The sequence below is a fragment of the Sylvia atricapilla genome, chromosome Z (genome assembly GCF_009819655.1).
Source record: "Sylvia atricapilla isolate bSylAtr1 chromosome Z, bSylAtr1.pri, whole genome shotgun sequence".
NCBI lineage: Eukaryota > Metazoa > Chordata > Aves > Passeriformes > Sylviidae > Sylvia > Sylvia atricapilla.
In genome coordinates this window covers 68864571-68881407 of record NC_089174.1, presented here as the reverse complement: position 1 = coordinate 68881407, position 16837 = coordinate 68864571, and the positions used below count along the sequence as shown (strand labels likewise).

At 40.5% G+C, this 16837-nt stretch overlaps 1 protein-coding gene across 1 annotated transcript in view; it reads left to right on the top strand.

Moving 5' to 3' along the window:
• The window catches only part of MTMR12 (myotubularin related protein 12), a 32913-nt gene extending 26425 nt beyond the window's left edge, over positions 1-6488 (top strand). Inside the window, exons 13-16 of the mRNA XM_066339506.1 lie at positions 838-1010; positions 1706-1873; positions 2687-2848; positions 3743-6488. Coding sequence (XP_066195603.1) covers positions 838-1010; positions 1706-1873; positions 2687-2848; positions 3743-4318 — 1079 coding nt within the window. The 3' untranslated portion in view covers positions 4319-6488. The remainder of the gene's footprint in view (positions 1-837; positions 1011-1705; positions 1874-2686; positions 2849-3742) is intronic.
• Positions 6489-16837: the final 10349 nt, after the last annotated feature.

The window sequence follows — 16837 nt, the reverse complement described above, 5'->3', positions numbered from 1 at the left end:
CACACTGCTGGAAATGCTTCCTGTAGTTAAAGAAAATATGCTAAGCGCAGTTCCAGGATATGAATGAAAAAGCTGTTGATAAATTGGCAGGAGAGTCTTGCATAAAAAAAGAGCTAACATTCCTGTTTCCCAGTTTATTTTATTTAAGGTCTCCTAGACCCTTTGCTGTACTTTAAGGGGCAAGGGAACCATAGCTACACAAAGGACCAGTAATATGAAATAACTTTTACGTTTTACTTTTACATTTTCTAGATACACACTGGATATTCTGCAGGCTCTTTATCAAAAATACATGGAAGAATATGCTTACTGTAAACATGCTGAGCAGTTTCCTTTCCTAGACTGAGTAATCACACGTAAACCCAAACCTAAAGCTAGCCATTAAGTGATTTTTGGATTGGTAATTTAATTGGGTTTTTCACACATATTGCCATTTGAGAAACCTAGGAAAGAGGTGTTTTCTGGAGGCACCTTTTGAAAGGGTGAAGAACGTATGTTGTATGAGGAGGCTGTTTCCCACCTTGTGAAAAGAGGCATGAAGGATAGGAAGGGTGAAAACAAATAGCTGGGCTGAGAGGCAGTGTGTGCTTGTGGGAGACTGAAGGGCACAGGCAAGTTATACTAGTAAAGTCTGGGGCTTGCAGGTTTTATTGTCAAAATACTTTCCTAGGATAAGTGGGAATCATAGATTAACTTCGCTCTGACTTGCAAAAATGTCTGTGCTGCTCTCATCCTGAAAAACGATTTTGTTTATGTGGACATGGCAATACTTTGCTTTCTTACACAAAGTTTGAGGAATGGCTCAGTATAGAAAGTGGTTTCTGTTCTCCTTTATAGAAGAGAGTGCTACTGATCTGTGCTGTGTAATCTCAAGTCTGGTTCAAGTGATGATGGATTCATACAGCAGAACAAAGTCAGGGTTTCAGAGCCTTATTCAGAAGGAGTGGGTGATTGGAGGACATAGGTTTTTGGATCGCTGTAACCACTTACATAAAAGTGAGAAAGAAGAGGTATGATTTTTTAAATTGCTTTCCTTGCTTATTTATAAGCTTACTCAACATGAGGAGAGATTTAACTGTTAGTCCAGAAGTTCCAATTACCGTGAGGATCTTTTGTGTTTTGTTTTACGGGTTGATGTTTGTACAGTGCCGCTATTTTTGCTGTTTAGAGGTCAGCAATAGCTTTATTTTTAAAGAGAACAAATGTAAAATTTCCTAGTCTTGGGGTCTTTTGAGAGTCATGTCTCTTGTGCCCTTGAAAACTGTGTTAAATGGTAGTAGCATCCATAGAAATAACGCAAGTTAATTGCCTATTCCAGTGACATCTGGAGATCAACTTTATACTATCTTGCTTTAGGACTAGGTCAGATTCCTATTTGAATGGAAGTTATAGGTGTAAAATGACTAATTCTGATTAAGAATTGCTATAAACCAGTTTTGCTTTGCCACCTTTAAAAGGCTTCATAGTGGCAACTTTCAAATTCAGAGTAGAAAGTGCTCATTTCTTCTGTCAAAAATTAGCCAAGGGTAGCTTAGATAATACTTCTTCAGATTTCAGCTAAATATATATGCAGCAGTTCTGTAGTTAATCAGGCTTCTTGCCTTAAAGTTTGTAGTTGGAGACGCTAAATACTATAAAATAAATAGTTTGCATAGTGGAGCAATTTTAACGTTTTTGAAACTGATGAAATATTTTTATTACTTAGGCTCCTGTTTTTCTACTCCTTCTAAATTGTGTTTGGCAGCTGGTACAACAATATCCTCCAGCATTTGAGTTCACAGAAACTTATTTAACTGTCTTGTCAGACAGCCTCTATGTGCCTATTTTTAGCACTTTCTTCTTCAACTCTCAACATCAAAGAGACACTAATAAGGTAAGGGTTTGGTATTTTGTGGATGCAATGTGTTAGAGTATGAGTTTGACCAACAAACAAGGAACACTCAAAAAATCCGATTCCCCACAGCACCTTTTTCCTTACTCATTGAAGTGCCTTGAAGGGTGAACGAGTGCAATTTTGGCTGTAAGGAGTCAAGTTCAGGACTTAGAAGTTTATGATGACAGAAGGAATACATTACCTGTAATATATAGCTGTAGTTTCATGTTTAATGCCCTTCAGTGAAATTGGAGCTCCTTAACCTACAAGGAATACCCAGCTCTCTGGCAGAAGAAGTTATCTATGAAATTCTTGTATAGTATATTCTGTTGTATTCCAAAATCAGCATCTACTGAAGGTTGATTTGTATTTAGTTCATGCTCTTCTCTAGCCTAAGCAGCTGAGAGCAATGGGAATATCCTCTGTAAGGCTGCTCAGAGATCAAAGGAAAAAGTGAAGATTACTGTTTTTCATACAAATAATTGTTGATCACAAAATCTTGACCAGTAGCACTGCATTACTGCAGTTAAAACTTTTGATGTTTGGAATCCTAACATGGCCCCTGTGTTTGAAGAATCCAAGTGTCTGTGTCTGGTCCAAGTTTCAAAACTTTTTTTCTGAGAATATTTAACGTTATTTTTATCTGTGAAAGTCTAATTGCGCTGTTGTTGTTCAGTTACTGAGCACATACAAAGCATGAGTGTTGTTGCAACTCTGTGGCCTTTTTTCTGAAAAGCCAGTTTCTTAATTTCACCTTGGCTTGGTTAGAATTCCCTTCTAGCAGTATTAAATGTGACCTGTTTGTTTTGGCAGAGTGGGGAAAGCCTCAAGACACAAAGTGGTCCTTTCAGATTCCTTACTGTGTGGGACTGGGCTGTGCAGTTTGACCCCAAGGCCCAGGCTTTTCTGAACAACCCTCTTTATGCAGAGAAACCAAAACCAGATAAAAGTCAACGGAAGACTGCACGATTCAAAGTAAGATATGTGCTGCTACACTGTTCTTTTAATTCTAGAAATATTTTGCACATCTCTTATGAACCCAGTTTGCATCCACCTCAGTTGTAAATAACTCTTCTATAATTCATTGTCATGAAGTTATGGATTCTTTTTCTTCCTACTTCTGTGCAAGTCTGTTGATAAGTCACAAGATTTAATATTCAGATGAGTTGCAATGATGTGTATGAATGGAGTTCATTTAATTGTTCCATGGAGTACCTGACTGAAATATATAGGTTTGTGATTGCCTCCTTAATTTTGTCTGAGTGTAACTGGAGTGAGTGTGTGTGGAGTGGGAGGGGGACCAACAACAAAAAAACTGTCTGGAGTATGGAGGATTATGGATTGACCACCTCATTACTGGCATGTAGCTCAAACTCAGAGAAAAATTTTAGGAGTAGCCTCTTCCAGTTGCAATTCATTGGTTAAAATCCATCCTGTGTAAAGCATTCTCATGTGAGACACTGACAGTATGATCTACAGCATTAATCTGAGATGCAGTGAGGGATCACTGGACAAAAACCTTTAAATAAAAGTGCTCTCTAAATTCTAACGAGCTTAAACTAAACATGGACATTTACAATACTTGAATATAAGTGAAGGGTTTGGCTTTTTCAAAGAAAATTGCTTTATTGGTGTTACTTTTGGTTACTGCAGGGAAGGAAGCTGGCAATACTCAGTATGCTCTGTGAAGTACATGTATTGAAAACTAACCATTTAAACACAGCCACTGCTTTTCTATGTAGTTCAAGTGACTATTGCTTGTAAGAAGTTTCTGAATACAACTTTGCTTTTCTTCCTCTTAAAGCTGCTTTCTGAAGTTCCATTCCTTTAATATTTATCTGAGTATTTTCCCTTTTTTTCCTCTTAAAGCATCAACGGCAACTTTCTTTGCCACTGACGCAGGCAAAGCCTTCCACAAAGAGGGGATTTTTCAGAGAGGAAACAGATCATTTAATTAAAAACATTCTGGGTAAAAGAATTGGCAAGTTCATAAATTCTTCAGATGAACCCCCTAATAGCTTAAGGGAGTTTTATGATAGCTGGCATAGCAAACCTGTCGACTACCATGGTCTTCTGTTGCCACGCATCGACGGTCCCGAGATCAAAGTCTGGGCACAGCGTTACCTACGATGGATTCCTGAGGCCCAGCTTCATGGGGGTGGAACAATAGCTACAGCTGCCAAGATTTTGGACTTGATGGAGGAAGTGCAAAGCCTCCAGGTGAAAATGGATGAAGAACACAGTCAGGCTGTTTCTGGAGACCTACATTCTGTTCCCATGCTGAGAAATTCTGCCCGTTTGTCATCCTTGTTTCCGTTTGCTTTACTGCAGAGACAGTCTGTCAAACCAGCTTTACCAACTAGCACCTGGAAAGACTTGGAAGACGAAGATGACTTGGTCAAGAGAGATGATGAATTTGTTGATCTAAGTGGGGATATGTTATAACATGTATATGGATTACAGTATGAATTGTATGTGGCTAAGCACTGAGTTTTAAATGTTATTCTGTATCTTCATATAAAGAACTTGAGCATCTGCAACTTGTTTAATGTGTTTGTGGGGTTAAAAATCCTTGATTGGAAAGAACTACTTGCTGTAATTAACTGAGCATGTTTTGAACTTCGATTTCACTTTAACAATATTTATTGCAGAAACATGTTTTTAGCATAGGCGTAATAAAAATGGGGGTCTTGGCTGGCGTAACCGTATGGCCACTTTAAAAAAAAGAAAAACAGCAAAAGAATACTTTCTGCTGTAAAGGTAGAATGATAAATCCATATGGCAACCATCATGCTATCTTAACAGAACATCTCTTTACCCTTCAGCTAAGAGTACTGGGAGTGGAGTACTGTGATGTGCATTTTCCCCCCACACATAAACAGTGAAAGATGCAACTAACTGTGCACTCACAAATCCACTTTTGACAGCTGAGGAATACACTCGTGGTCACCAGGGGTTTTCTTTCTGCTGTTGGATCAACAGAAGTCACGTGCTTGCCCCTTCCCCTTTGTCTGTGTTGGTCTGTGTGGTGTCATGGTCAGAGGTTAACTGCTCTGAGCCTGTGCATGCACTTAGCTCAAGGGCCAGATGCAACAGCTTAATGACACATTTCGAGTCTTAATGTATGGCTGCTGTGCTACATGCCCTTGCTGCCTTGAAATACTACATTTGCTCTTAATTTTAAGGAATGAGATTTCAATTTACCATGAGTATATTTTCTCTGTTTTAAGTAGAGTGAGACTCATTTTAACTTTCCCCTATTGATGCCAGTTGCCTTTAAGGCTTTCTGTAGCTTGCACTGAGACTTTCCATATAGCAGGGAAGACTCTTCCCTGTTGTCCTGCAGCAAAGCAGGATTTGCAGTCTGTTACCACTCGTCATGAGTTGGTGGTACAGCTTATGAATGTGGTGTTTGTAGAACACTTGTGTCCTGTTGCTGGATGTTACAACAGTACCTCAGTGAAAAAAGCCATAAAGAAATGCCTATTGACTTGGATCTACTGTGTGTATGTTTATACAAACTTTTACTGCAAATAATTATCCTTTGTAAAGCTGAATATTATTTGACTGTTAAATCTGTTTTGAACCCTTAAATTCTGTAATACCCCAAGAATGGATTCAAGTCATAAAATCAGTTACACTGAGAGGTTACACATTGAATATTTTCTCTGTTCTCATAACAATTTAGAAATCCATGCTGGAAAACTTAGCTGGTGGATCAACTGTTGCTTAAATTTGATCAGCTCAGTGAAACTGGGGATATTAAACTTTTGTTACTGACTTATCACTTCATACTGAGTTGTATTAATGTACAGCAACAATTCATCAGCAGCCCTTTAAAAATAAATTCTCATAACTGGGAAAGGGGAGAGCTTGATGCAGCTATGCCAAACTGAAGCTTCTCAGCTCTTATTTGCCTTAAAGTCTTAGTGCGAGGACAATACTTGAGTTTGTAGTGTTTTATTTAAAAATACACTAGTACTTACGCTTTCTTCTGTGATATGTATGATCTTTACAGCTAGCACTTGCTAGAATGGGCTGTACAGCACATTTCCTTCAGACTTAATTGTAATTCATGTGACTCATGTATGCAATAATACTTTGCATGTTGAATGAGCAGTGTATTAATTATGGTGAAGAAATACTTGTTATTCTAAGGTCATTTGGGTTCAAGGGTGGGTTTTTTAAAAAACTGCCATTAAAAAGATATTAAAATGATTTTTCTATACTTTTGATCTAACTGTTGTAATATTTCAGTTATGAAGATTACATATTTGTATTAAAGAACAGATGTTGGGCATCTTATTTGTACATAAATTATCAGAAATATATATAAAAGAGAAGCATATATCTGGAATTGAACATGGGAACACTTCTAATGTAAATACCATTGTTGGTGATTTTCTGCACTGAAGGATTGGAAATATACTTCATATTTTTACTCCAAGCTTCTGTTTATACCTCCAAGTTTTAACACTGAATGCAAGCTAGCAGTTTTACAGGTTTTATCTTCTTTTTTCCTTTCTTTTTGTTAATTTTTTGTTATATAAAGACTGTTACTTCTCTCTAACAGGCTGTTTGAAGAGTGTCAATAAAATATACTTTGAAATAAGAATGTATGTTTAAGGTCCACTTTGCAAGTGATCCACTAAATCACAGCAGATTTGACAATCTGTAGTGGCAAGGCTTTTCTGATTATATCCTGATTTTTACAAACTCTTGCGGGAAAGCTGTGCAGTTTTGATCTCATTGTACTTCTGGCAAGATGCCACCAAATCAGGAGAGAAGACAGTTCAGTGCAGTGAAGTAGGATGGCTGTGGGAAGTTAAAGATGATCTAGAAATTGAGTGCTGAGTGTTTGTGTTGGGGGGATTATAAAAGTGTTTGTTTCTGTCTTAGCAATATACTTCCCTCATGTCCAGGGTGGATTTTTTCTTGCATTGTTACACTAAGCAACTTCTTGAAATTGCCACAGGGTGGTGTTTCTCAAACCAGATGTGTGTTTGAGATGGACTGAAGTAGCCCACAGTAAGCTGTAGAGTATAGAGTTAAAAATTCCACTTTTTTCAAGACACTACAAATTGCAAGCCCCTGGTGAAAGGCTGCACTAGTGCAAATCACACATTAAAAACCCATGAATGTTACAAGACTGTGCCAGCTTTGTTTTTGAAGCACTACACAGCAATAGCTGTGGGTCACGTTGTACCACAAGATGTACCTCTGCCTCACCCACATCTGGTAAAGACCAGCAATTGTACTTTGACCACTTGGCTTTGATTTAAGACTGTATTCACTGTTGAAATGGTTCAGCTATTGATGTGCAGCATAATGGAATGCAAACATATTCATTAAGGTGGTTACAGCCAGCTTGCCCTCCTGATCTTTTGCTCCAGCTAAAGCTTTTTCCATTTGTGCTTGAAGCATGGAAGCATAACTTCTTCTAGAGGTAGGTGAATACTTTCTGCTGATGCTTTCTTAAAATGGATTAATTTTGTCACAGCACAGGTTACTTTCATTCTAAACTACCTGCAGACCTCATGCAGTATTTATGGTTGGGTGCTCCTTCACAAACAGCTAGGTTTTGCATAAAGCTCTTTTTAAAATCACGTGAAGGACTTCATTTTCTGGGACAGGAAGGAGATTTGAGTAATGAACTAAGTGAGTCTGAAAAGAGCATTCTGTGTACAGAGCTATACATGCTCTTCCAGGGTGGACTGGGGAGATGCGGGAGTGGAAGGGGCAAAAAACCCCTTCTTAGGGTCTTGCCCTTTTTCTTGGTTTGTAATAACGTCAACATGACAAATGCTTTTTGCTAGGATTTGCAGGATGGCAGAACTTGGTGGGATGATAGAGTTAACTTGGAGAGGAGTAGACATAGAAGACAAGGAGAGCTGATACTTCAGCCAAAAAGACAGTTCTGTGGGGAGGGCACCACAATATTGAGTACAAAGGAAGCAGCATTGGGGTTCTTCAGCCTTTGTTAGAAGAACATGGGTAGACATTTAGTCACAGTTCTGAGCCTCAGAGGACTCCCTTAGCTTGGGAGGTAAGTTTGACTGGAATCATAGCTTTAAATGTGCTGTGGAGGCTGAGAAGGTGTTACAGATGCTACTGTCTTGGTAAGTGTTTGGATGGGCAGTGGATGCTCAGTGCTGCCATGAGCATCCACTTAGCTGCTGTGGAGCCCTGTAGAACAGTAAATGCTGGTGCTCAATTGCAGCATGTTACTCTGCTTCCAGCAAGCATTTGGTTTCCCTGGTTTTCATGTAGCAACCCAGTAAAATGAAATAGGCACTTGCCTTAAGGTTATCCCTCAATGCTTAAAGAAGTTGAACAAGACATGCCTAGGAAAGGCATTTGTAAATATACTTTGTGAACAGCAGATCTAGGAAGACTGACTTACTGTGGCCTTGGCTTGTCTGGCCATACCACTCCATTTTGTCCTTTCTTCTGGCATTTCCTGCCCTTGTTCATGCCAGAACATCTTTGGTCTCCATCCATCTCCTCCCTGTTCCTAAGTCATGTGCTGTTCCAGCAGTTTATTGGTTTGTTACTGCTGCTGACTTGCTGGACAACTCAAACTCTGTGACTTGGTTCCTGGGGGACCAGATAAATGCTCAAGACTTGGCACGGTTTGGCCATGTAGCCTCCAGATTGCCTGTTGGAATCTAGAAACTTCTGAAATAATTTTTTGTCAAATACCATCAAAATTATTTACTGGTTTTCAAAGCAGGTGGATGGACAGAACATTGATTAGATGCCCTGTGTTGTTAGTAAGGAAATCAGGACAGGAGAATGAAACAAAGAAGTCTCTGTACCTGCAGCTCAGGCATGATCCAAATCTGCAGTTCTCAGGCTAAAAGCAATGCTTTTCTCAAATAGGAAAATCTGCTCATTTACAAACAATGCAGGTATCCCAGTTTCCTCTTAAAGCAACTTTTTAAAAGTGTTGCATTTTTTGTGTGTTTCTGGGTCCTGAAACAAAATTTTTGTTACATTGTAGAAGCCAAAATTCAGTCTATGGAACCAGTGAATTTACAAGTTCTGAAACTTAAAAACCTTATTGTTGATACTATCTGAAGAAAATTTCCAATTAATAACAGCTCACACTACTGGAACTAATGTACAGGTTTGCTAATAGAGACTAAACCTTCAAGCCTTCTTAAGACTTTAAAAGTCAGAACTCAGTGGGCTCACTTTGCAATCAGTGAGACTAATTTCCTTTTGTTTTAGAGACATTAATTGGAAATATGTTTATGCATGAATGTAATGACAGAGTTGCTAATTTTATGTAGGGGGTGTAAGTGCTCATTGCATCATGTTTTGGTGATGCAAGAATATATTTCTACTCTTACTCTGACCCCAATTCATAAATCAAAACAGGATGTTCCTCACCAACCTCCCTGAATTTACTATACACATGAACCCAGTTTGTATCCTCCAAGACACTTCCTGCATTTTCCAGTTTCCCATCCCAGACTTTCCACTGGATTCATCATTAGAAAATATTTCTTGCTTTTCTGATAGTGGGTCATATAACCTTGGAAAAGACTGGTTTTATACCTGCAGCTGTACTTAGTTTTTCCCATTGCAGGACGCGGTGAGAATATTTGAAAGCCAGACAAGAAACATCATAGACAACTTTAAAAGTTCTCAAAGTACAAAGTCTGTTACTTCCCCACCACTATAGAGCATAGTTGTTCTGGAAGTTGTATTGTTGTTGTTATTACTATTACTTAGCGTGAGAAAACTCCTCCTGCACAGCACTTTTTCACAAACAAAAACTGCATCAAAGAAAAAGCAGGGTGATAACCCCAAAATGTGTTTTCTAGTGCAGAATATCTCCCGTAGATTCAGCACTTTGCTGTGAGGGTGCCTGCACAAGTGACAGCAGAACAATGGTCTCAGCATCTCATCTCATCCCAGTTCTCCCAGCAGGTTTGGGATTGGATTACATCTAATGTGCAGCAAATGCAGGGAGCTGCCAGAGGGAATGCTGCTAATCACTACACAGCAGTGCCCTCACACCGTTGCTGCTTACCAGCTGATTTTATGGAAATTGGTGTTTTGCTTTTGTGGATTAGCGTTCCATCAGATCAGCTCGTTGATCCAAATCACCCTGTGGGGATGCAGGAGGAGAATGTTTGAGGATACCCCGCTCACTTGGCAGCCCCCAGTTGGAGCAGATGAAGTGAAAGGTGGACCCACAGGTGCAGGAAAAATAACTCTCCAGCTGCTGTGCTACTGAAAAAGATAGAAATCCTGGGAACCACCTCTAATGTGCGGCAAACTGAAACACTGTAAATAGCACACGTAGCCAACTCCAACTGTTTAACATTTCTGAGAGAAAACAAAAAGACAAGGAAGAAAAATACACAGCCCACACGAGCTGTGTTTTGAGGTTGCCTGTAGAAGTTTTACAGTCTGCCTGAAGAAGGATGATTTAAAGTACAGTTGCATTGGATCTGACCTGTTTGCCACAGCAGGAAGGTAAGTAATGTGAGCAAACCCAATGAACTCAGTCTATGGCCATTTAACATGTTCTGATAATCTTCAGGCCTGTAGTTCCTTAGGCTGTGCTTTGGTTGGGCTGGAAGAGTCTTAAATACCATCATGCTGGCTGGGCTGTGAGTAAGCAGTGATTGAGGGCAGCTGCTGAAAAGCAAATATCATGTTCTGACTTGTAACCTAAAAACAGCCATTGCTTGGAAAGTGGTTTTGGATTCCTGGTGCATTCCTGCTGTTCTCTTCAAAGCTTCAGCCGCACATAGGTGAGCTGATTGGTTACTCCCCCACATTCCTTTAGCATATTTTACTTACTTACTTTTCATTTGTATTTTGATTTAATGCAGGTTATCTGCTTTGTCTATGATCTACCCATTATCTCTCTCAGATGTAGAATCTAGTAGTTTCTCTAATTTTCCATGAAAATTTATCTATCTAATGTTGTTCTGAAAGCAATGGCCCTTTTTATGTTTCAAATTGCAGCTGAATAGCTGTCTGGCAGAAATGATGATAGAAAGGGCAAGTTAATGAAATGAAATACAGTAATAGTAAAACCATTACTCAGTGGCTTGATATTAAGTAGAGGCTGAATGAATATGACAGACCTCTGGGGTTCTCCAGGCAATAATGAATGCTAGAAACAGCTGAAATACAATTACCAAGGATGCAGAATTATTTAGGCAGCAGGAAATGACTGAACATAAACTTTTTTCCTAATCTTTGGGTCTTACTAAAGTCATAACCACCCTCCTTGTGCTGGTTGCTGACATTAATATTCTCTCTAGGTTGATGGACATCCTTCTCCTCCTTGAACGTTTTCCCTCTCAGTTATTAATATACAATTTGCTGCCTTCCAGCTCCAGCCTCAGAAGGCAAAGGTCTCCCCAGCTGCAACACAGAGGGAGAAGTTGACTGACATCTTTGCATTTGTCAGAGGAGCATTGTAAATGGCTGTTCCCTGCCAAGAAATTTCTCTTGAAAAGTTATGTTTAGTCAGTAAAATAACACCTGAGTTTGCCAAACTAGAGTTGAAAAATGGTAAATTTAACCACAGGAATGAAAAAGAATCCTTTAATACACCTGAACTGAAGAGAGGAAAGAACAACTAACTCTTTCCATGGACAGAGGAAAAGACTCACTGGCTGGCTGTGTCCCTGCAGCTCTTAGAGTTCCACAGAGGAGCAGAGATGCAGAGATCCACCTGCAGCCCACAAAAAATCCCACACTGAAGCAGGCGAGTGCCCAAAGCAGGCTGTGACCCCATGGGAAGCCCGTGCTGGAGCAGGCTCCTGGCAGGATCTGTGGCCCGTGGACAGAGCAGCCCACACTGGAGCAGGTTTGCTGGCAGGACCTGTGACCCCACAAGGGCCCACAGTAGAGCAGCCTGTTCCTGAGGGACTGCACCCTGCGGAGGGGACCCATGCTGGAATATTCCAGGAAGAACTGCAGCCTCTGAGAAGGATTCACCTTGGAGAAGTCCATGGAGGACTGGAAGGAACCTCACACTGGAGCAGCAAAAGAGTGTGAGAGTCCTCCCCAGGAGGAAGGAGCAGCAGGGACAACATGTGATGAACTGATTGCATCCTCAATTCCCTGTCACCTTGTGCCATTGGGGGTGTGGAGGTAGGGAAATCGTGAATGAAGCTGAGCCTGGGAAAAGAGTGGGGCATGCACTCCTTGTGCCCCAAAGGAGAAGGCCTTTTTAAGATTCATTCTTACTTCTTCTCATTCATCTACTCAGATTTAATTGGCAGTGAGTTAAATTGACACCTGTGAGTCGAGTCTGTTTCACCCATGGTGGTAACTGGTGAGTCACCTCTCCCTGTCCTTGTCTCAACCCATAAGCCTCTCATTTTATGTTCTGCGCCTGCCCTGTTGAGTAGGGGAGTGACAGAGTGGCCTTGGCAGGCACCTGCTATTCAGCCAAGGCCAACCCACCACAAACACTTATACACAACTGCGCCCTTTAACAGCGTCTCTTTGACTGCGTGAGCTTTTATAGCAGGATTTTCAGTTCCTTTAGGTATGGCTGAGTTTAAAAGGTGTTGACAACATATTTCACGTGTCTCTATTAGCCCTTGTTCAAATAGTTTAACTACTGGTCTGCCAGCAGAGGCCACCCAGGCAGCCACACTTGCAAGATGATCTGGTTAATGAGAATCGCCCACTGATTCATATCTCCCAAGCTTTCTGAACATTTCCAGGGCCTGCTAGGAGAAGGTACATGTTGCATTAATAACCAAGTTATGTCAGTGTGGCTGGCCACCACCAAATCCTCACTGCTGACTTATGGCAGTCTAAGCAGTCTGTCTCATATGGGGCAGGGAGTAGCTGCGCCACCACTCATTGGTCCATTTGGTGGGTCAATTCCATCAGATTTTTGAGATGTATTTGATGGCAGTGAGGAGCATGAAGTGAAGAACTGCTCTGTGGAGGACTGACAGAGGAGAAGCCTTGCAAAATGGTGCTTGGGTCAGGTGTTGGCTCAAAGAGCTGTGTTGAAGAAGCTGTCCCCAGCTGTTTGATTTATCCTGTGCTCAAAGCAACAGGGCTTCTTACATTTTTGTAAATAAACCAAACTGCAAACTGCATCAAAGATGCTTTATTCATAACTAGAGTAACCCATTGGCCAACTGCCCAGATCAAGAAAGGAAACTGGCACTTGAAGCAGAATAAGGAATCTTGATTTTTTTTTTTTTGTCAGCTGTGCTAAAGAGCCATAGTAAAAAGTCTACTTTGAATGTTTTTATCTGCCTATGTGTTTTCAAATTTTAGAGTGATTTCTCTGCAACATCATCTTTTAAAACAAACATGCCAATGGAAAGTGGTAAAAATGTCATCTTCTTCCCTAAACAGTCTTGCCATATTTCCTGATGTTAATGGCAAAATGAAGTCCCTGCATCCCTGCTACTGTCCACTTGAAGCACACCTTCATAAAAATCATCTACTGAAGTTTTATTTCTGTTGCAGATGCTAAGAGTAATGTGGCCTTGCAAAGCATCAGAAATGGCTCCTGTTATAAAACAGGATGTCAGAAACACTTCGCGCTTTGTATTAGCCTTGTGTTAATAATGATGAACAAACACATATTCAAATGTGACACTCATATCTGAGGCCAATTTATAATCTTGGGGTCATGCAGATGTAAGTAATGCTTTGTTTTTGGCTGCAGGATGTTTATGACTGATGGTGAAGGGCCAAGATGATTCTCCAGTTCGAGGGTAAGTTTGCAGTGAGTGAAACAGAACACATTTGATTTAAAGAAGAGGGAAAGTCCTGATTTTGGGTTTTGGATTGTTTGGCTTGGGGTTTTTTTGCAGAGCTGTGTCTCAGAGTGGGACCATGTTTCCAGGATAAGGAGTGCTTTGCTTTGGCGCCATACCTGGCCCTGCTTTCCTGCTCTGAGTAGAGCAGGAGTAGAGTAAAGCTGAAACCTTACTGGGTTTCAGCCAAATTTTACCATTAAGGCCAGTAAAAGCTTGTGTCTTCTGCTTATGCATTTGTTCTGCTTCTGCATTTGTTGCTTGGGGTTTTTTAAAATTTTCTTTCTGAAGGGCTTAACTGTGTAGTATATAGCTATTAATTAAAACCACAGTTTTATCCCTTGGCAAAGAGAATTAAGCTGGTACCTAAGTAAATATTAGGAAAAACACTTAGTGAGAAAAGGCCATACATACCAAAGTAGGACACCTTGATGCAGTTGGCTGACTCATCAGTGTGACATACTCTGTGTTAAATATGGAAAGCTCAGGTGTCATTTGTTGTACCTCAGCAAGAGCAGAAAGAGATTTTCTTTTTCTTCCAAAGATGCATTGTAATTCAGGCAGAGATCTTGATACTGTCTATGCAGGTGAAAACACTGATACACTGTGCAGCTCTTCTCGTTTCTCTGCTGCAGCCAAGGGCCTCCCTCACAGATGCATCCCTGTTGGAGGTTCCTGCACCACTCCAGGGACATCTTTTCAGGCTGCTGGGTGAATATTTATTACTAGTTATCAGCTGAGTTGCTCCACTAAGATTTTGTTTCTAACTTCCATCTTTATTTGCAACCAGAGATAATTTAGCTGCTGATCCTTTTCAATCTCTCCTCCTGGGGAAGTCATTTGAGTCCTGAAGGTCTAATCTTGGCTTCACTGACATAACTTATCGCTGTGAGCATCCCACTGCCCCCAGGAGCTGGGGGAGGCAGATTTTTGGGAGGCTGTGTTGTGCAGCCAGTTCTGAAGCTGCACAGGAAAATGATCTGAGGGTCACCTGTCACACACTGCTGCTGCTCTAAGCCTGAGGCTCTGAGGCAGGCAGATTGTTTTGGCTTAGAGTTTTAATGTCAGTGGATCAAAGAGGAAAGGAAAGCTTCTTCTGGCCAAATCAAGGTAACATTTGCAAGAACTTTGTACCTTTAGAAAAAATTAAATATAATAGATATAACAGAAGTAAGTGGCTCACAGAGAGACACCAGTGCACCAAACTGAACAAGTGATGCAAGTGCTTTTTCACACTTCCTTTCCCTTTCCTCCCAGATACAGAAAAGAGTTTCAGGGAACTGTTCTCTTGCCAAGATTTTCAACATTGTGTTTGTTAGGCTCACTGACATGTGAGCTGCTGCGTGTCTGGGCATGCAGGGAAATGCACCAAGCTGCCAGTTCACTCTGCAGCCAGCGAGTCTTCTGGATAGGAAGTCCTCCTTCTCCATTTTCTAGGGAATCCCCAGATTCCCTAGAAAAACAGTCCTGTAACGTTTCCAGCTCTGCCATGTATTTCTGGTGTTGTTTTAGCTCTCTTTGACTTCAACAGTGAAGTTTCAAATTCCCGATATTCTTCCTCAATCTAGCTTTCAGGGAGAGAAAAAAATACACTAAGGCAGAAACATGAGCATTCTATGGAGGTACAAGGCTGATGGTAAAATTATCTTTTTTTCTGAGTTTTCTGACAGTCTCTGACTACTAGTCAGGCTCTGTCTGAATTCACTAAATACTATTTTTAAAAGACAGGAGACATTCTAGAATCACCTCACTCTGTGTCTCACAGTTAAATATTGTACTTCTAAACACTGAGATGTGCTCAGTTGGCTAGAGCGTGGTGCTAATAATGCCAGGGTTGTGGGTTTGGTCTCCATATGGGCCGTTCACTTGATGATCCTTGTGGGTCTCTTCCAACATGGAATATTTACATAGTACTCTACATGTAGCCTTATGTTTGGTGCTATATTAGTACATAGCAGGAGTTCTTATACATTTGTAGTTCATTAATGAACCCCTAAACGCAATCAGGACTTATGAAAATGTACTTATTCAAGTGGACAGCAATAAATTTTTAATAACTGGCTAACCTTAGAAACAATGCTAAAATGTTCATCAATCTCTACTATGCAGTTAATGTCCTAAACAGCCTTTGTCCCAACAATTCAAATTATCATGCCAATTTTAATTGGGAATGCACTCTGCAGTGTAGATTCACTTTAAAAATTCTTTCCAGATACCCTATGAAGAGATTTCTGTTTAAATAACAGCTCTTTTGCAGCAGCTTTATATATTCGCATGGATGGTAAAGTGCTTGCAAGTGAAATTGCTTTAAAAGCCACCCCATGTAATGAGATAACAATAATATAATTTTACAATACAGAAGATAGACCTTTTTTCACAGATATGATCCAGTGCAGAATTAAGCCCCAAAATATCAATCCATGTTTGAGTTGTTTTAGTCCTTTGGGTATCAGTTCACAGGATAATACTCTGAAGCTCTCTGCCTTGCAGTCAGCACAGGCACCTGGATTACAGGTCAACACAGAAAGGTGACAGTGCCATGGAGTGCTCTGATGCTGAGTCTCACTTCTGAACTTCCCCAGTTAACTGCAAGTACAGAAACAGAAAAACATTTTCTGGAATTTTCTCCCATTGTCATAGTCAACCATGCAAGGCAGTTTATAGCAAGAGGGTGAGACAGTGCTCCCTAGGACTTGACCTGGATTATATTCTTCCACGTTTTCAAAGCTAACTTCAGCAAACTAACTAGACATGCTTGCAGAGGCGTTGGTATATTTAATCTACAAATGTTTTATCAGTGTTTTTTGCTCCCTGGGTAGAAGGTACTACAAAAGGTACTGACATATGTGCCAGACTTAAAAACCTCCTGGCATTCCCTCCTGGTGAATGGTGATCACATCTGCCATCAGGAGTACAAACCTCTGTGCACAAGCAGGGTATGCCACCTCTGCCACGACGAGCACAGAGAGTGCAATGCACTTGGCTGACTTCTTAGGAGCAAAGTAACTTGGAAAGGCAGCTTTATCTACCTTACAACAATTACAGAGGCTCAGAGGTGGCCACTGCCAAATGCTTCTAGATTTTTCTTTTATCACCCAGCTGCTCACACACCTTTTCTGAGTTAATATGACTACTAGTTCCTGGAATTTGTACTTTTCTCCCTCACTGACTCCGTGGCTCTGTTTGCCTTATATTT